Genomic DNA, 21,000 nt, shown 5'->3' on the forward strand with positions numbered 1-21,000 from the left:
CAGCGGAGCGGTAGGTGGGGATCGGGGCACCGCCAGGAAACCTTGGGAGGGCAATTGGGCTATCAGTGGCCAATCCATGAAAAGTCGGCAGCCACTCCACTCCGCAGCATGGCCGCTGATTTGCAGTGGTAGCAGGCCTGAAGGAGCGGGCAATTTTGGCCACTATGCCTTTATCCAAATCTGGCCACCATAACAAACTGCATGCAAAACTCTTGATCCAGCACATTTCCAGGGGCTGGTCAAGAAGATCTTCTAAAAATTTGGACCTGAACTTATTTGAAATACTAATCTTACACGCCACATGATATAATCTTTATCCACGGATAATTAATTCCTACGAATGAAGTATGGATGAATATCTTCCTCTAATACCTGGTTTGGCCAGTCATTTGCTATGTAATCATACACGTTTGACATAACTGGGTCACATTTGGTTGCTCTACCAATCTCTTCAGCTGTGATTGGCAGCTCATCAATCTATGAAATATAGAACACTTCATCCCTATTGGGTGTAACTTGTGATGCGGATGGCAACCTGGACATAGCATGAACATTACCATCTGACTTAGGTACAGCAACAATGGGTATAGCCATTAGAGATAATGTTCTCAGTTTCTAGTCTTTTGAGTTATTGCTCAACTTTCTCCTTGAGTGCATATGATATGGGACGTGTCTTGCAGTAAACTGGTCTAGCGTCCTTCTGGCCTCTGACACTCGCCTTGAAACATTGGATCGGGCTGCCTGTTTCATGGAACACCTTTGGATACTGTTTGATGACATCATTTTTTGATGCAAATTTCATTTCAACATGAAAAATCCAATTCCAATCCAGCTTCAGTGATCCCAACCAATTTCTACCTATTAAGGCAGGCTTGTGGCCTATCACTACTGTGAGAGGCAAGCTCTGAAACTGATCCATGTATTTCGCCTGACTAGCCTCGCAGCTCTATCTTCGACTTCTCCACTGGAAAATCACTGAAATTGTCAAGATATAGCAATTCTGGTACTACACTCATGGATACACCAGTGTCGATTTCCATGGGTATCCTGGCTCCTGCAACATCTACTTGGATGACGATACTTTGCGAATCATTGTTAGGTACCCTCGTGCTCCTGATGACATGTATCTCCAGAAGCTCCTCGTCCTGTTGCTTCCCTTCAATGCTCTGTAGTCTCCAGCGATTTTTACTTATAGCATTGAAAGTTCTTCAGTCAGCATGCCTTCGCAACATACCCAGTTTTCTTGCAGAAGAAACACTCTGCCTTCACATATGGACAACTTTGAGCTGTGTTGTCCCAGGCACCAATAGCATGACTTCAATATATTGTTACCAAGGCAAGTTGCTGAGGCCTTGGTGCCCAACTGTCTTTTACTTCTAACCTGTAAGCGATTAACACTGCTGTCTGATGACTAGAAATGGCACAACATTCTCAGGACTATTGGCTGGCCAAATGCATCGACATAGCTGTCTGACAAGCTAAATCAAAAGTCAAGTTAGGGTTGCCAACAACTTTCTTCTGATTGCTTCATTTTTCATCCCACAAACAAAGCGGTCACACAACGCTCGGTCCTGAAGGTTTCCAAAGTGGCAGTGATAGGATAGCTTTTTTAATGCTACAATACTCACTGAAACTCTCGTCGGTTAATTGATTTTGTATACCAAAACAATAACTTTCAGAAATTTCTAGGGGCTCAGCACTGTAGTGCTGTTCTAACTTGGTTAGAATCTCCATCAATGGTGTGTCATATGGCTTGACGGGAACAAGCACATTTTTAAGGGTTCCATACACCTCAGGGCGTGTTTCAGTCAAGAACATAGCCCGTTTCCTTTCTAAAACCACCCGATTACAGTTTTCATCATCGGGCACTTCGACGATACTATTGATGTGTATCTCCATTTCTAGCCACTCAACATATGTTCTGAAAGTCTCTATGAAAGGCGCATCCATCTGGACTCTTCCGTTCAGCCAAGTGTGCTTTTAATTTACCTTGGATTTTTAGCTGTTCTTCAAAACAAAGAACCTCTCAAAGTCTCTCTGTTTTTTGGCAGAAACATCCACCAACAAAATTTCAGCTGGGGAATCCAATTATCTCATCCTTGTTGCCAACATGATATATTCTTTATGACATCACAAACACACACAAAGATGGCTCTACAGGAACTCATCATGTGACCTTGTCACATGATATTTTTTATTATATACATCATTGTTGCATTACCACAGTAGCCCACTAGGGGGAGTTCTATATTACATATGTATTGCACCTTGTTGTTACTATAGTTTAAAGAAGGGCTTCAAGAAGAATTGCCTGCTGTACAAAATGACATCTGGCTCCATCGAGGGGACACAGCTCTGGTCGGCAATCTCAACGATAATGCACGTGGCATTTCCTGAACTTGCCACGGCTGGATTTTTCTGATGTGCCCCATCAGCAAGCAGAGGAGCTCCACAGGACTGGTTCACTTGCATTTGCCACTCATGGTCAATGTGACAGCTTTCTGTGTTTTTTTGACAGTAACAGGTAGTGTATGAAGCCTTCGCTGTTATTGTTCCCTGTCGTGGTATTTGAGAACCTGGCATTAACATTGCCATCTCTGTTTTGGCCAGAATTTGGTACGAGCAGTAACCAGGGGTCAAAAAAAAATGCAAAACATTTTTCTAGCACAATATGACATTAATATAACATTAACATTTACAGGAAATACTCAGGCAAAAAGGGGAATCAAGAGCGATTTCCCTAAAGCATATAGTATGTCCGCAGATCATTAGTTTCTGACTTGCATCATCTTTATACCCTTCTCAACCTTGGTGACAGTCTACAATATAGGTCTTGGGCCTTCACCTGGGTTTGTCACAGTTTACTTTAATTCATTAATGGGATTTGGACATCACCGGCAAGGCTAGCATTTATTGCCCATCCCGAGTTGCCCTTGAGAAGATGGTGGTGGCGGTGAGCTGCCTTTGTGACTGTTGCGGTATGTATGTTGCTCCCACAGTGCTGTTAGCAGGGAATTCCAGGATTTTGATCCAGTGACGATGAAGGAATGGCAATATATGTCCAAGTTAGGATGCCATGTAACTTGGAGAGGAACTTGGAGCTAATGGTGTTCCCATGCGCCTGCTGCTCTTGTCCTTCGAGGTGAAAGAGGTCACGAGTTTTGGAGGCGCTGTCAAACAATCCTTGGAGACTTGCTGCAGCGCATCCTGCAGATAGTACACGCTGTTGTCACGGTGTGTTGATGGTGGAGGGATTGAGTGTTTAAGGTGCTGGATGGGCTGCCAAGAGGACTGCTTTTTCCTGGATGATGTTGAGCTTCTTGAGTGTTGTTGGAGCCGCACTCATCCAGGCACGTGGAAATTGTTCCATCATACTTCTGACTTGTGTCTTGGAGGTTGTTCAGAGGCTTAGGGGAGTTAGGGAGTGAGTCACTCACCACAGAATAACCAACCTCTGACCTGCTCTAGTAGCTATGGTATTGATGTGACTACCATTACAAAACACTGCTAATAGATAAGTGGTGGTAAACAGACTCATGTCTCACTTGATGAGAACAAGTTCAAATTAATTTCCAAATGTTGAATCAGCAAGGTGTTTGATGTCCAATTGACATTTCTTTTCAGCGTGTTGCACTTCATACATTTTCCCTCATTTCTTTGCTTCTGGGAAGAAATTTGATGTAAGCATTCCAGACACGCAGAGTACAATCCCAGGATGCAGTAATGTACTGAAGAGAGAGCACACAAATGTTTAATAGTTAATAGGAGGGGAGATTTAATAGAGGTGTTGAAAATTGCAAAGTGTTTTTCTAGAGTAAATAGGGAGAAACTGTTTCCTTTTCAACTATATAGCCTATTCCTTTTTGAAAGTTACTACTGAATCTGCGTTGAGTAAAAAAAAATCTCTTCTTTCTCCTGGCTTTTTTGCCAATTTTCTTAAATCTGTGTCCTATGGTTACTGACCCTCCTGCTACTGTATCAATACCCCTCATAATTTTGAACACCTTTATTAAAGTTCCCCTTAATCTTCTTTGCTCCTAAGAACACATTCACAACTTCCCTAGTCTCTCCACATAACTGAATTCCCTCATCCCTGGTAGCATTCGGGTAAATCTTTTCTACACCCCCTCTAAGGCCTTGATATTCTTCCTAAAGTGTGGTGCCCAGATTCAGCAGAGGTCTAACCAGTGTTTTATAAAAATTTAGCATAACTTCCTTGCTTTTGTACTCCAGGGGCTAGAAATTCGGATATTAGCGATTTCGCCCGTTTTTGGGCGATAATCGTGGAGCTTTTTTTATTAGCGTTGGGATAGCGTTATCGCTGGACATCGCAAAATTTGCCAAACGGTGACCAGCAATAGTGATAGCGCTAAATCCGACCATGCACAATGGAATTTGGGCGCCGGAGCTGAAATTTGTGATGAAAAAAAACGGACCTTCTGTGCATGTGCAAATTTTTTTTTCCTGATTTATTTTTCTGTGATTTTTTTTTCCTCTTCCCACAATTCTGGTCAACTGTCAGGGTGAGCTTGTGCAGCAAAGTATATCCAGGGCTGAATCAGGTATTTTTCAAAGACTAAGTAGCCATGATGGAAGGGGACTCCAGCAAGCAGAGAGCCCAAAAGTTTAGTTATGAGGCAAACGAGGCCCTGATTGCAACTGTGCAAAGCAGATGGGCGGAATTAATAGGAGGGCTGCAGGTAAGCCCCTCCCAGCTGTGTGAAGGCATTTGTGGACCAGCGTGGCCAAGGAGGTTTCCTCAGTCGATAATATCAAGAAGGACCATCAATAATGTCGTAAAAAGTTCTATCACCATTGCAGGGTCATGAGAGTAAGTAATATTTTTATTCATGCACTGGTTCAATATTAAATTGTAAATCTGACACATATTGGTATAGGTAAGTTTAACGTTGCACCTTATTTGCCATGAATGATCATTACACTTTAGTAGGACTGCTTTTTGACATCTTAAACAATGTTTCTGCACTTCAATGTCTTCCTCATGAACCATATGCACCTACCAGGGCCATTAAACAGAGGACTGTATTAAATGCACACAGTATGGTATAAGTGCTTTGATGGGTATCTGAGTATGCCACAAGAGCAGAAGGGCCCTCTGGTATCCATTCCAATTGTCAGGGAAATTTGTTGCATAGCCACCAGGAGCAACGGCGCAAAGACGGTGGTCCACCCATGCACTGCCATTAACAGATCTGGAGGAGCACGTGACAGCTCTCATCGGTGCTTCAGGGAGGTCAACTACTCGTTGTCTGCCCACTCTATCCCACCATGTTGACTATTCCTCCTCTTATTCTGTATATTGCAGATTGTCATGGCTGTCAATGACCACGCCCAATTGATGGTCTTGACCTTTGGCACTGCAGTCCCCAGTGTCACAGAACCCAGACCCATGTCACATGTGAGTGGCGAGACCGAGCAAGAAGCTCTCCATACCCCGATTTTCTTCAGGGGATCCAAACATGCCATTGTTTATCCCCCTTTTAGAGCAGGCCTCTGGCCGTGTTGCTGCACAACATCTTGGTACCACCTTCTGTACGGTCATGGCGTGAGGGAGAGGTTTAGGATGGAGGAGCGGGAGGGGGGAAGGAAGGGCTGCAGGTAAAAGACATTTGGTGCAGGGGTTGTTCTTTTGTTGTTTTGTTGTTGTTGCTATTTTATAACAGTTTTAAAAGTTTCCCAATTCTGTTAAGTTATTAAAAGTTCACAATAATGTTTAATAAATGTTATTCCATTTTCCAAATTACATTTACAATGTTTAATAAATCTTATTCAAGTTACTGTATGTTAAATAAATTACTTTGTTCACCTAAACCATTCCTGTGTAGTGTCTCATTTGCAGAATAAGAGGGGGAATAGTTAATATGGTGGGATAGAGTGGGCAGGCAATGGTCAAACATGCCGTTCACTCTTCAAGCAAAGCGATAGATTATGAGCTGCTGATGTAAGGCTTTTGCAGTGGTGAAAGCTCCACAAGGCCTACACTGTGGTGGTAGTGGGGGTGATGGTGATGGCATGGGTTCATCGCCAGGTTCCTCGTCCTCCTCCTCCTCCACCCCCACCTCTCCTTTTCCTGAGGTGGTCCTGCAATCCCCATTGGCAAATCCTGTCCCCTAATGATGGCTAAGCTGTGTAGCATGCAACACACCACAATGAACTGAGAGACCTGCTGAGGGGAATATTGCAGGGAGCCTCCAGAGTGGTCCATGCATCGGAAGCGCTGTTTGAGCACTGCAATTGTCTTTTCGACGATGTTTCGTGTGGCTACATGGCTGTCATTATACCGATGCTCGGTTTCTGTCCAAGGGTTCCGGAGGGGGTCATGAGCCAGGTGGTGAGGCCGTAACCTTTGTCCCCCAGCATCCAGCTCTGGCCTTGTAGCTGATGCTTGAACAGATATGAGACAATGCCCTCACGCAAGATGAAAGCATCACAGATGCTCCCTGGAAATTGGGCATTTACTGCCATGATGTGCTGAGTATAGTCGCAGAAGATCTGTACGTTCAGGGAGTGGAATCCCTTTCGGTTTTGGGAACCTCTAGGGCGATGTGCGTACAGTCAATGGCAGCCTGAATCTTGGGGAAGCCAGCAAATCATCCAAGATGTACAGCCAGCTCATTCTGTGCCTCCTTGGTCATTGCAACTTTATAAAGTCCATTCTGCGTGCGTACAGTACAGTAGTCACCTGGTGAATGCAGCGATATGTAGCGTGCTGCGAGATGGAGCATATGTCCCCTGCTGATGCGTGAAAGGAGCTGGAGGCATAAAAGGCAAGTGTCGCAGTCACCTTCACCTCAACAGGCAGTGCAGTCCTGTAGGTCTGCCTTTATGAGCTGGCATATCTCTATGACCACCTCTTTTCAGAAGCGCAGCCTTCGAACGCACTGTGTCTCAGACAGCTGCAGGTATGAGCACTGTTCCCTGTAAATTCGTAGAGGGCCTCTTCCCCATACGTCTGTGAACTCTTCGATTATGCTCAAAATGCTCTTGAATAAACCACCTTCCAGCTCGATGTTGCATAGAAAAAGCAACCAGCAACAATAAAAGATATTATAGCCCTGATTCTTTTAAATGTCCTTAAATATCCTTAAAAACAATCTATGAACTCACATAAAGCTCACTGTGTAAAATACATCCTTCCCTCCAAATGCTTTTATGCAATGAACTTTTGTTCCATTTTTGAAGGTGGCACTGTTAGCGCTGAGTGCCCCCTGGATCCGACCTGGTAAAACTTGATTTTTTTGGGGCGTGTTTTTTGGGCCAGCGATAAAAATGGCGATATCAGCGATTTTTCCAACCCCAGCGATAGTACAGCATTACATGTCAACTGACATTATAAAAACGGCAACAAAACAGACCGATAATAATTTTTAGCGCCAGTGCAAAACCACTGCTGAATTTTCCACCCGGGCGCTAAATTTTTTGCGACTTGTTTAGTGAAAAATAAAATTACTTTTTCAGCTTTGCCATGATGCGAAATGGACACAAACCTGCCGAATTTCTAGCCTTATGCCCCTATTTATAAAGTTAAGGATCCCATATGCCTCCCATCTGGACCTCGCCTTTCCCACTGATGGCCTGGCCTCCTCCCCTCCTCCAGCAACTGGTGCGTACAATGGCTGTGACCCCCACCCCCCCATTTTGAACCCCAGTGCACCACTGCACCCCCCCCGCAATGCCTGCCCTCAACCAAGCCTTGGACCACCTATAATCAAGGGCACTACCCAGCGGCGAGCCTGCGGCCAACACCTCGCCGTAGGTAAATAGGCCCATATAGCAGTGCCTGGTCTCCAGTCGTCCTGGGCCCCCTTGCCACTGGACCAAGACCTCGCTCAGCTAAGCCCGTGTGGTAACTGGTGCGCAACGACCGCCTCACGTTAAAAGAAATCACGCACAGGCATCTTCCACTCCTCTAACATGAAGTTTTGGACCTGGAACGTCAGGACCCTCATAGACAACCCCAACAGCGACAGACCAGAACGCCGCACCGCCATAGTTGCCCGGAAACTTAGACGCTTTGATATCGACATCGCAGCCCTAAGCGAGACCCAGCAGGCAGGGGAAAGCCAGCTCAAGGAACAAGGTGGAGGTTACACCTTCTTCTGGAAAGGGAAACCAGAGGCAGAACGCTGCCTCCACGGAGCTGGCTTCGCCATCAATAACAAGCTGGTCGACCGCCTCATAGACTCCCCCTGCGGGGCCAATGAACGCCTCATGAGGCTTCGACTCACCCTATCCTAGAACCAGTGAGCCACAGTCATCAGTGCTTACGCCCCAACACTCGATGCAACAGATGAGGCCAAAGAGGGATTTTTACTCCAACCTCAAAAGATCCCTGACCTGCGTTCCCGCGGGCTACAAACTGATCCTCCTCGGCGACTTCAACGCCAGGGTCGGCAGGGACACAGACCTCTGGGGAGGCGTGATTGGCAGAGAGGGAAAGCCAACTCCAGTGGTACACTATTCCTGACAAAATGTCTAGAGCATGAACTGGTCATCACCAACACCTTGTTCTGCCAGAGGGACAAATACAAGGCATCGTGGCAACACCCTTGCTCCAAACACTGGCACCTGCTCGACTATGTCATTGTCCGAGCCAGGGATCGCAAGGATGTGCGCATCACCCGCGCCATGACAGGAGCCGACGACTGCTGGACGGACCACCGCCTAATCCATCCATCATTGACATCAACATAGCCCCAAAGCGAAGGGGGCAGCAGAAGCAGTGTTGAAAAAAAGTCAATGCCGGGACACTTAAGGACCCAGCTAAGAGAGCCCTATACTCTCAGCGTCTCACAACTAACCTGGCATGCTCGCGACACAGAATGCCCATAGCGCTTGGTCTGCCCTCCAGGCCTCCATAACCAGTGCCTGCAAAGAGACGCTCGGTCACTCAACCAGGAAACACCAGGACTGGTTTGATGAGAATGACCAGGAGATCCAAGAGCTAATAGATTGCAAACGCAGGGCATTTCTGAGCCTTAAACAGCAACCCAACTCAGGAGCAGCAAAGCAGCATTACAGACGGCAAAAGGCTAAGGTCCAACAAAAAACCCGGGACCTAAAGAACAGGTGGTGGATGGAGAAAGCACAGGAGATACAACAGCTGGCCGATAGCCATGATGTGCAAGGATTCTTCACCGTAGTTAAGGCCACATACGAAGCAAACTCCCAAGGCCCCACCCCACTCCTGGCCAAGAAAGGGGAAACACTCATCAAGGACACTGATGCAGTCAGGGCCTGGTGGAAGGAACACTTAGAAGATTTCCTTAATCGAGACTCTGTCTTTGTCTCGAGTGTCCTTGACTCCATTCCGCAGCATGCTACCCGCCACCACCTCAGTGAGATCCCAACACTGCACAAGGTAGAAAAAGCCATAAGACAGCCAGAAAAAAACAAGGCTACGCGAGCGGATGGAACCCTGCAGAGGCACTGAAGTATGGCGGAGAGACACTACTGGCACGAATACACAACCTCATCTCTCTCATCTGGAGGGAGGAGAGCATGCTGAGATCTTAGAGATGCAGTGATCGTTACCATCTTTAAAAAAGGGGACAAGTCCGACTGCGACAACTACAGAGGAATCTCCCTACTATCAACCACTGGGAAAGTCGTCGCTAGAGTTCTCCTCGACCGTCTTCTCCCCGTGGCCGAGGAGCTCCTCCCAGAGTTGCAGTGCGGATTTTGTCACCTCCGGGGCACAACGGACATGATTTTTCCAGCGCGACAGCTGCAGGAAAAATGCAGGGAATTGTGCCAGCCCTTATACATGGCCTTCTTCAACCTTACAAAGGCCTTTGATGCTGTCAACCGCGAGGGTCTATGGAGTGTCCTTTTCCATTTCGGATGCCCCCAAAAGTACGTCACCATCCTCCGCCTGCTCCACAACGACATACAAGCCATGATCCTTACCAATGGATCCATCACAGACCCAATTCACATCCAGACCGGGGTCAAACAGGGCTGCGTCATTGCCCCAACCCTCTTCTCAATCTACCTCGCTGCCATGCTCCACCTCACAGTTAACAAGCTCCCTGCTGGAGTGGAACTAAACTACAGAAGCTGTTCAACCATCACCATCTCCAGGACAGATCCAAGACCACTCCAACCTCTGTCGTCGAGCTACAGTACGCGGACGACGCCTGCTTCTGTGCACACACAGAGGCTGAACTCCAGGACATAGTCAACGTATTTACCAAGGCGTATGAAAGCATGGGCCTTACGCTAAACATCAGGAAGACAAAGGTCCTCCATCAGCCTGTCCTCGAAGCACAGCACTGCTCCCCCAGACAGCAAGTTCCACAGCGTGGCCCTGGACAACGTGGAGCACTTCCCTTATCTCGGGAACCTCCTATCGACAACAGCAGGCATCGACGACAAGATCCAACACCGCCTCCAGTGCACCAGTGCAGCCTGAGGAAAAGAACGTTTGAAGACCAGGCCCTCAAAACTGTCACCAAGCTCATGGTCTACAGGGCCGTAGTAATATCCGCCTCCTGTATGGCTCAGAGACATCGACCATATACAGTAGAAATCTCAAGTCGCTGGAGAAATACCACCAGCGATGTCTCTGCAAGATCCTACAAATCGCCTGGGAGGAGAGATGCACAAACATTAGCGTCCTCATCCAGGCCAACATCCCCAGCATTGAAGCACTGACCACTCTTGATCAGCTCCGCTGGACAGGCCACATAGTTCGCATGCCAGACACGAGATTCCCAAAGCATGCGCTCTACTCGGAACTTGTCCACGGCAAACGAGCCAAAGACAGGCAGTGGAAACGTTACAAGGACACCTTCAAAGCCTCCCTGATAAAGTGCGACATCCCCACTGACACCTGGGAATCCCTGGCCATAGACCGCCCTAAGTGGAGGAAGTGCATCAGGGAGGGCGCTGAGCTCCTCGAGTCTCGTCGCCGAGAGCATGCATAAATCAAGCACAGGCAGCGAAAGGAGCGTGCGGCAAACCAGGCTCCCTGCCCACCCTTTCCCTCAACGACTATATGTCCCACCTGTGACAGAGACTGTAGTTCTCGTATTGGGCTGTACAGCCACCTAAGGACTCATGCTAAGAGTGGAAGCAAGTCTTCCTCGATCCCGAGGGACTGCCAATGATGATGATAACAGCCTTCTCAACTTGTCCTGCCGCCTTCAAAGATTTGTATATATGAGCCCCTAGGTTCCTGCACCCCCTTTAAAATTATGCCATTTATTTTATACAGGTTCTCCTCATTTTTCTTCCAAAATGTATAATTTTGCACCATTAAATTTCATCGACCCATTTCACCAGTCTGACAATGTCCTCCTGAAGTCTGCTACTATCCTCCTCATTGTTTTGTGTCTTCTTCAAACCTCTAAAGTTATGCTGCTGTACCCAAGTGTAGGTCATTAATATATATCAAAAACAACAGTAGTCCTAATACCGATCCCTGGGGACACCAGTGTATACTTCCCTCAGTCTGAAAAACAACCATTCACTGTTACTCTGCTTCCTGTCTCTCATCCAATTTTGTATCCATGCTGCCATTGCCTCTTTAATCAAATGGGCTTCAATTTTACGAACATGCTTTTTAAGTGGTACTTTATCAAACACCTTCTGATAGTCTATGTACACAACATCAACTGCACTACCTTCATCGTTATTTCATCGAAGAACTCAATCTTAAGTTTGGCAGATATGATTTGCCTTCAACAAATCTGCGTTGGCTTTCATTTATTAACTGGATCAGTTCCTATGGATTGGAGGGTAGCTAATGTAATCCCACTTTTTAAAAAAGGAGGGAGAGAGGAAACAGGGAATTATAGATTGGTTAGCCTGACATTGGTAGTGGGGAAAATGTTGAAATCAATTATTAAAGATGTAATAGCAGCGCATTTGGAAAGCAGTGACAGGATCGGTCCAAGTCAGCATGGATTTATGAAAAGGAAATCATGCTTGACAAATCTTCTAGAATTTTTTGAGGATGTAACTATTAGAGTGGACAAGGGAGAACCAGTGGATGTGGTGTATTTGGATTTTCAAAAGGCTTTGGACAAGGTCCCACACAAGAGATTGGTGTGCAAAATTAAAGCGCATGGTATTGGGGGAATGTATTGACGTGGATGGAGAACTGGTTGGCAGACACGAAGCAAAGAGTAGGAATAAACGGGTCCTTTTCAGAACAGCAGGCAGTGACTAATGGGGTACCACAAGGTTCAATGCTAGGACCCCAGCTATTTACAATATACATTAATGATTTAGACAAAGGAATTGAATGTAATATCTCCAAGTTTGCAGATGACACTAAGCTGGGTGACAGTGTGAGCTGTGAGGAGGATGCTAAGAGGCTGCAGGGTGACTTGGACAGGTTAGGTGAGTGGGCAAATGCATGGCAGATGCAGTATAATGTAGATAAATGTGAGGTTAGCCACTTTGGTGGCAAAAACAGGAAGGCAGAATATTATCTGAATGATGACAGATTAGGAAAAGGGGAGGTGCAACGAGACCTGGGTGTCATGGTACATCAGTCATTGAAAGTTGGCATGCAGGTACAGCAGGCGGTGAAGAAGGCAAATGGCATGTTGGCCTTCATAGCGAGAGGTTTTGAGTATAGGAGCAGGGAGGTCTTGCTGCAGTTGTACAGAGCCTTGGTGAGGCCACACCTTGAATATTGTGTGCAGTTTTGGTCTCCTAATCTGAGGAAGGACATTCTTGCTATTGAGGGGCAGAGAAGGTTCACCAGACTGATTCCCAGGAAGGCAGGACTGACATATGAAGAAGGATTGGACCAACTAGGCTTATATTCACTGGAATTTAGAAGAATGAGAGGGGATTTCATAGAAACGTATACAATTCTGACAGGACTGGACAGGTTAGATGCAGGAAGAATGTTCCAGAGGTTGGGGAAGTCCAGAACCAGGGGTCACAGTCTAAGGATCAGGGGTAAGCCAAATAGGACTGAGATGAGGAGAAACTTTGTCACCCAGAGAATTTTGAACCTGTGGAATTCTCTACCACAGAAAGTTATTGAGTCCAGTTCGTTGAATATATTCAAAAGGGAGTTAGATGTGACCCTTACTGCGAAAGGGATCAAGGGGTATGGAAAGAAGGCAGGAGTGGGGTACTGAGGTTGTGTGATCAGCTATGATCATATTGAATGGTGGTGCAGGCTCGAAGGGCCGAATGGCCTGCTCCTGCACCTATTTTCTATGTTTCTAACCCATCTATTGCCAAGTCACAATTAATTATGTCTCGTATTATTGTCTCTCGAAATTTCCCACTACCGATGTTCAGCTGACTGGCCAGTAGTTACCTGGTTTATCTCTCAACCCTTTCTTTGAACACCTCAATTAAAATTCCCCTTAATATTACCCATGAGTATTTGATGGCACAGTGTAGAGGAAGATTTACTCTGTATCTAATCCATGTTGTACCTGACCTGGGAGTGTTTGATGGGACAGTGTAGAGAGAGCTTTACTTTATATCTAGCCTATGCTGTACCTGACCAGGGAGGGTTTAATGGGACAATGGATACCTGAAATAGAAAAGTGTTCTATTTGCCAACATTGACGCGCCTCACTGCTGAGCAGAAAATTCACAAAAAAAGTCATAGAAGGGATAAGTATTGGCCAGGTTACCTGGGTCCTCTCAGGGATGTGGATGACGGAACGGATTGAATCATTGTGTCCGATGTTTCTCTGCACTTGTACGAAAGAATCAGGGTCATATACTCTGAGAAAATATTTATTAATGACAATTAACCAGAGCTGAAAAGGAATTGCAAAAAGATCAAAAGGACTGCCTTTCGAAAGCTTGGTTAAAACTCAATAATCTAAAAGAAGAGCTCTTTGACCTGTGCCTTTAGGACCACACAAGGTCCCAAGCTGAAGGCATGGCCGCCAATGGTGCATCAATGAAAATCGGGGAGGCGCAAGAGGCCAAAATTGGAGGAGCGCAGAGATATCAGGGGGTTGTGGGGCTCAAGGAGATTACAGAGATAGGGAGCAGCAAGGTCATGGAGGGATTTGAAAACAAGGATGTGGATTTTAAAATCATGGCGTCACTAGACCGGGAACCAATGTAGATCAGCAAGCAGAAGAATGATGGGTGAAATGGACACTTTGATAGCATGCCTGATAGTTTGTGAGTCTCTGGGAATTAACCATTTGTCAACTGAATCTAACTTCGTAGTCATATCACCATACAAATTCAAGAAAAAGCACTTCAGCCCAAATCAGGAAAAAATGTAAAGGGCTGAAAGTTGCAGGCTGGGAGAGGGGAATTAGCAATTTCCAGAAAGGTGCCTCAAGTGTGAAAAATATGGAAAATCTCCTGCTATATTTCCCACTGTCGCTTAATTTTAGCAAAAGTTTGGCATAACTATTATAATTTTTATTCACATCTACAGTTTTGCTAAAATCAACTGAGGAAAATGTAGCCATCTATTCCTAATCCCCATTAAATATTCATGATCTGCCTTTTTTACCTCCCTCCCTCCCCTTTCCATAAGGTGCTGATTCATCCTGGGGTATGCTTGCACTGAAGCTGACTACTCTCTGATACCTTGCCCAACTGGTCATTCACCATGTGCGAGACAAGATAGTCATGGTGATCAAACACATCACAGTGGTGCCCCATCCCACCTTCACTGACATGCACACTTTCATGGGCTTCCTGGGGAGTATAGCAGGATATTTTCCAGATTTTTCACCTTTGGGGCACCTTTCTGTAAATTACTCACTCCCCTCTCCCACTTTCATGGGGCTTCCAGGGTATGACCTCCAACGCCAGCCCAGAGCAGGGGTTGCACCTGACTCCTTGGATGGGGCTGTGAATATACTGACTCAACCTTTTGGTGGATCTTGACTATTCATTCCTAACCACAATCTCTGAAACGGGCAATGAGTATAATGTACTAACCAATGAAACAGTTAAATTGAAATTTGACGATAACATGTCCTGATATAGTTGGTAATAACAGAGCTGATCCGTCAAGTCTTACCTCATGATTGCCTGAACCCCAGCTATAATGCAGCCATTAACCTGATCGATGCAGAGGCAATTAACTGCTCCGTGTGTGACTAAGATCTGCTCACACTGCGTTCCATCTTCACTCTGTTATAAATAAGCAGTCACATAACTGTTGAGAAACATTCACATGACTCAGTGTCCTTTAACTGATCGCACAGGGTGTTTACAGCCCTGTCCCAGTGTTGATGACCATCATTTCACTGGTAGCCCACAGTAGGTTGAAGAAGAGGTGCTCCATGTATTGCCCATATCTGTTCATACTCAGCTGTCAGCCTTGACGCAGTGGTAGCACTTTCGCCTCTCAATCAGAAGATTGAGGGTTCGAATCCCACCCGAGCCTTGAGCACATAATCTGGTCTGGCACTCCAGTGCAGTACTGAGGGAGCGCTGCACTGTCGGAGGTGCCGTCTTTCGGATGAGTCGTTAAACTGAGGTCATCATAGGTGGATGTAAATTGCATTATTTGAAGAAGAGCAGGACAGTTCTCTGTGGCTTGTCCGATATTTATCCCTTAACCAACATCACTAAAACAGATTATCTGGTTATTTATCTCATTGCTATTTGTGGGACACTGCTGTGCGTAAATTGGCTGCCACATTTCCCTCCATTACAAGAGTGACTACACTTCAAAAGCACTTCAAGCACTTTGGGATGTCCTGAGATTGTGAAAGACACTGTATAAATGCAGGCTTTTTCTTTAATCTCTATCAGGCCAGCTCCAGAAAGTGTTACTGTGAGCAGCCTTGCACATGCCATTCCCCGCGAGGCACTTACCCAGATCCGGATCGTCCCATCCTCCGAACCGCTGAGCCACTTATTCAAGAGGGGATGCCACAAGACGGCAGTGATATCAGCCTCGTGACCCTGCAGCACGCTCATGAGCTTCATCTCACTCGCGACGGGGCTGAAGTGGCGAATGTAGATCATCCCATCACTCGAGGAGTAGGCAAATTCATTCCTAACAACAGCAAGGTGATTGTGCGTAAATCCTGTTTCCAACAGCAACGTGTATTTTATTCATCGCTATCAATCGAAGTAATAATCGGTGACAAACAGGGACAGATTAGGTCAGTCTGCTCTGCGAGTTAGCCTTTGGTATAACTTATATGGTGAAGGTGGATATTCACTGGTGTCTGATAGCCCCAACCTCCCAAACTATTCGGTGGGCTACCGAATTTAAAACTCAAGACCTGAATCGTTAACATTTTACTCACAATTATTATTATTCATTCTTAGGGTCTCAACATCGCTGGGAAGGCCAGCATTTATTGTTGATCCCTAGTTGCCCTTGAGATGGTGGTGGTGCTGGGTCGTCTTCTTGAACGGCTGCAGTCCCGTGTGGTGAAGGTGTTCCCACAGTGCTGTTACTCTTTATAGTGGCTTGATACAACTGAGTGGCTTGCTAGGTCACTTCAGAGGGTTGGTAAAAGTCAACCACGTTGATGTGGGACTGGAGTCACATATAGGCCAGACCGGATACGGACGGCAGGTATGCTTCCCTGAAGGACATGAGTGAACCTCTTAGTTTCTACGACAATTCGACAGCTTCATGGTCACTTTTGCTGATATTAGCTATTTATTTCTAGATTTGTAAAAAACATATTCAAAATCTCAAACTGCCGTGGTGGAATATTAGTCCAGTGTTATAAAACAAAATTTGACACCCAGCCACATAAACAGATGTGAGGACAGGTGGCCAAAGGCTTGGTAAAAGAGGTAGGTTTTGAGGAGCATCTTAAAGGAGGAGAGGGAGGTAGAGAGGCGGAGAGGTTTAGGGAGGAAATTTCAGAACTTAGAGCCACAGCAGCTAAAGGCACAGTTGCTAATGGCAGGGCGAAGGAAATCAGGGATGCGCAAATGGCCAGAATTGGAAGAGTGTAGCAATCTCAGAGATTTTAGGGTCGGTGGAGGTCACAGATATAGGGAGAGGTGAGGCCATGGAGAGATTTGTACACAAGGATGAGAATTTAAAATTTGAGATGCTGGTGGACTGGCAGCCAATGTAGGTCAGTGAGCACAGGGGTGCTGGGTGAATGGGATTTGGTGAATCTTGGGATACGGACAGACGAGTTTTGGATGAGTTGAAGCTTATGGAGGGTGGACAATGGGAGGTTGACCAGGGGGCATTGAAATAATCGAGTTTGGAGATAACAAAAGCATGATTGAGGGTTTCAGCAGCAGATGGACTGAGGCAGGGTCAGAGACGGACGATATTACGGAGCTGGAAGTCTTGGTGATGAAGAGGAAACAGGGTTGGAAGATCAGCTCAGGGTTAAATAGGATGTTGAGGTTGCGAACAGTCTGGTTCAGCCTCAAGCAGTAGCCAGGGAGAGGGATGGAATCGGTGGCTAGGGAATGGGGTTAGTAGTAGGGAATGAAGGCAACAGCTTTTGTCTTCCCAATATTTAATTGCAGGAAATTTCTGCTCATCCAGTACTGGATGTCGGACAAGCAGCGTGACAAATCAAAGGCAGTGGAGTGGTCGAGAGAGAACCCCTTTTTTTTCCTTTTGGGAGTGAGGGGAGAGGGATGGAGCGGAATGAGTACAAGGGGTGGGGGATGGGATAGCGAGCTGAATGCGTTCAGAGGGTGGGGGAGGGGATGGAGAGCTGAATGAGCTCAGGGAGTGGGGGAGGGGATGGAGGTGAATGAGTTCAGGGGGTAGGGGAGGGGATGGAGAGCTGAATGAGTTCAGGGAGTGGGGGAGGGGATGGAGGTCTGAATGAGTTCAGGGAGTGGGGGAGGGGATGGAGGTGAATGAGTTCAGGGAGTGGGGGAGGGGATGGAGAGCTGAATGAGTTCAGGGAGTGGGGGAGGTGATGGAGAGCTGAATGAGTTCAGGGAGTGGGGGAGGTGATGGAGAGCTGAATGAGCTCAGGGAGTGGGGGAGGGGATGGAGATGAATGAGTTCAGGGAGTGGGGGAGGTGATGGAGAGCTGAATGAGCTCAGGGAGTGGGGGAGGGGATGGAGAGCTGAATGAGCTCAGGGAGTGGGGGAGGGGATGGAGAGCTGAAAGAGTTAGGGGGTAGGGGAGGGGATGGAGGTGAATGAGTTCAGGGAGTGGGGGAGGGGATGGAGGTGAATGAGCTCAGGGAGTGGGGGAGGGGATGGAGATGAATGAGCTCAGGGAGTGGGGGAGGGGATGGAGATGAATGAGTTCAGGGAGTGGGGGAGGGGATGGAGATGAATGAGCTCAGGGAGTGGGGGAGGGGATGGAGATGAATGAGTTCAGGGAGTGGGGGAGGGGATGGAGATGAATGAGCTCAGGGAGTGGGGGAGGGGATGGAGATGAATGAGTTCAGGGAGTGGGGGAGGGGATGGAGAGCTGAATGAGCTCAGAGAGTGGGGGAGGGGATGGAGAGCTGAATGAGTTCAGGGAGTGGGGGAGGGGATGGAGATGAATGAGCTCAGGGAGTGGGGGAGGGGATGGAGATGAATGAGTTCAGGGAGTGGGGGAGGGGATGGAGATGAATGAGCTCAGGGAGTGGGGGAGGGGATGGAGATGGATGAGCTCAGGGATGGGGGAGGGGATGGAGATGAATGAGTTCAGGGAGTGGGGGAGGTGATGGAGAGCTGAATGAACTCAGGGAGTGGGGGAGGGGATGGAGAGCTGAATGAGCTCAGGGAGTGGGGAGGGGATGGAGAGCTGAATGAGCTCAGGGAGTGGGGAGGGGATGGAGAGCTGAATGAGCTCAGGGAGTGGGGGAGGGGATGGAGAGCTGAATGAGTTCAGGGAGTGGGGGAGGGGATGGAGATGAATGAGCTCAGGGAGTGGGGGAGGGGATGGAGATGAATGAGCTCAGGGAGTGGGGGAGGGGATGGAGAGCTGAATGAGCTCCCGGAGTGGGGGAGGGGATGGAGCTGAATGAGTTCAGGGGGTGGGGGAGGGGATGGAGATGAATGAGCTCAGGGAGTGGGGGAGGGGATGGAGCTGAATGAGTTCAGGGGGTGGGGGAGGGGATGGAGATGAATGAGCTCAGGGAGTGGGGGAGGGGATGGAGCTGAATGAGTTCAGGGGGTGGGGGAGGGGATGGAGAGGTGAATGAGTTCAGGGAGGGAATGGATTGCTGAATCTGTATGACAAATTCTCTGAGGAGGCAGACACATATTGGCTGATAAGCTTTGTTTCCTTTCGGAAATTGTTGACCCTTGGACGATGAAATTCCTTTGAATACATTGGTTGATGTGTTTGTGTCACATTCCTGTGTACTCGAGCAGTTAGCCAAATCAATGAATATAGGGATTTCATGGAGACAGGTGTATAGAAAGCTATCGACGGATTTAACCAGAGTAATGAAGACTTTTGCACTGACTACTACTCACCGCTTAGGGCTGTAGGCAAGATCTAAAATTGCGCCATCACAGGCCAGCTCTTGTACATCGCTGCCCTCACCGGATGCGGTGTTGGAGAATGTGTCATACAGAACACCCGCTTGCAGATCCCACACGCACAGTCTCCTGTCCCACCCCCCAGAGATCTGACAAACATCAAACAACAGGAAAAAAACAAAGTCAGTAAATGGCAATGTTCCCTCCAATGTTTTGTTTTGTCCCTTTAAATTGCTGCGTGGCCCAGTCACATTTTGCGCATGCGCGGTTTTTACAGTGCTAAAGTCGGTGAGAGGCCTGTGTGGAAACTCACACAAACTGCACCTCCTTGCGGTTGCACAGCTTTCACAGGAACATTGGTAAACAGTCACACCTGCAACAAGGCAAACTTATTGTCTTGTTTTCTACAGGATTTAGTGGCAAGTGTTCTCAGAGTACAGACTAAAAGTCCATCTACATGGTGCTATCAGGCACTCCCACGGCAGGTACAGTATAGGTTAGATACAGAGCAAATCTCCATTTACACCGTCCCATCAGATACTCCCAGTGTAGGTACAGCACGGGTTAGATACAGAGCAAATCTCCATTTACACTGTCCCATCAGATATTCCCAGTGTAGGTACAGTACAGGTAAGATACAGAGCAAATCTCCATTTACACTGTCCCATCAGATACTCCCAGTGTAGGTACAGTACAGGTTAGATACAGAGCAAATCTCCATTTACACTGTCCCATCAGATATTCCCAGTGTAGGTACAGCACGGGTTAGATACAGAGCAAATCTCCATTTACACTGTCCCATCAGATACTCCCAGTGTAGGTACAGCACGGGTTAGATACAGAGCAAATCTCCATTTACACTGTCCCATCAGATATTCCCAGTGTAGGTACAGCACGGGTTAGATACAGAGCAAATCTCCATTTACACTGTCCCATCAGATACTTCCAGTGTAGGTACAGCATGGGTTAGATGCAGAGCAAATCTTCATTTACACTGTCCCATCAGACACTCCCAGTGTAGTCACAGCATGGGTTAGATACAGAATAAAGTTCCCTCGATACTGTCCCATCAAACGCTCCCAGGGCAGGTACAGCATGGGTTAGATACAGAGTAAAACTCCCTCTAAACTGAGTTTTACTGGTGCAATTTTTTAAAACAAAGTGATTTCACAAATGGTTAAAAAGAAAGGTCACAGGCTGCAGACATTTGAAGACTATGCAATAAACCCAGACATGGAAGCTATTACCAAGGTCAATCGGGGACATCATCATCGTAGGCAGTCCCTTGGAATTGAGAAAGACTTGCTTCCACTCTTAACATGAGTTCTTTGGTCCAATATGAGAACCACAGTTAATGTCATAGGTGGAACAGTCATTGAGGGAAGGGGTGGGTGGGACAGGTTTGCAACACTCTCTTTCCACTGCCTGCGCTTGATTTCTGCACGCTCTCGGTGACGAGACTCGAGGTGCTCAGCATCCTCCCGGATGCACTTCCTCAACTTAAGTTGGTCTTTGGCCAGGGACTCCCAGGTGTCAGTGGGGATGTTGCACTTTATCAGGGAGGCTTTGAGGGTGTCCTTGTAATGTTTTCTCTGCCCACCTTTGGCTCGTTTGCCGTGAAGGTGTTCCGAGCAGAGCACTTG

At 47.1% G+C, this 21,000-nt stretch overlaps 1 protein-coding gene across 1 annotated transcript in view; it reads right to left on the minus strand.

Moving 5' to 3' along the window:
- Positions 1 to 3,600: 3,600 nt before the first annotated feature.
- LOC139262164 (uncharacterized) overlaps positions 3,601 to 21,000 on the minus strand; it is a 64,612-nt gene continuing 47,212 nt past the window's right edge. Inside the window, exons 13-17 of the mRNA XM_070877308.1 lie at positions 19,352 to 19,506; positions 15,802 to 15,985; positions 14,999 to 15,111; positions 13,635 to 13,728; positions 3,601 to 3,728 (exon numbers count right to left, since the gene is read on the minus strand). Coding sequence (XP_070733409.1) covers positions 3,636 to 3,728; positions 13,635 to 13,728; positions 14,999 to 15,111; positions 15,802 to 15,985; positions 19,352 to 19,506 — 639 coding nt within the window. The 3' untranslated portion in view covers positions 3,601 to 3,635. The remainder of the gene's footprint in view (positions 3,729 to 13,634; positions 13,729 to 14,998; positions 15,112 to 15,801; positions 15,986 to 19,351; positions 19,507 to 21,000) is intronic.

Source organism: Pristiophorus japonicus, chromosome 4 (assembly GCF_044704955.1).
Source record: "Pristiophorus japonicus isolate sPriJap1 chromosome 4, sPriJap1.hap1, whole genome shotgun sequence".
NCBI lineage: Eukaryota > Metazoa > Chordata > Chondrichthyes > Pristiophoridae > Pristiophorus > Pristiophorus japonicus.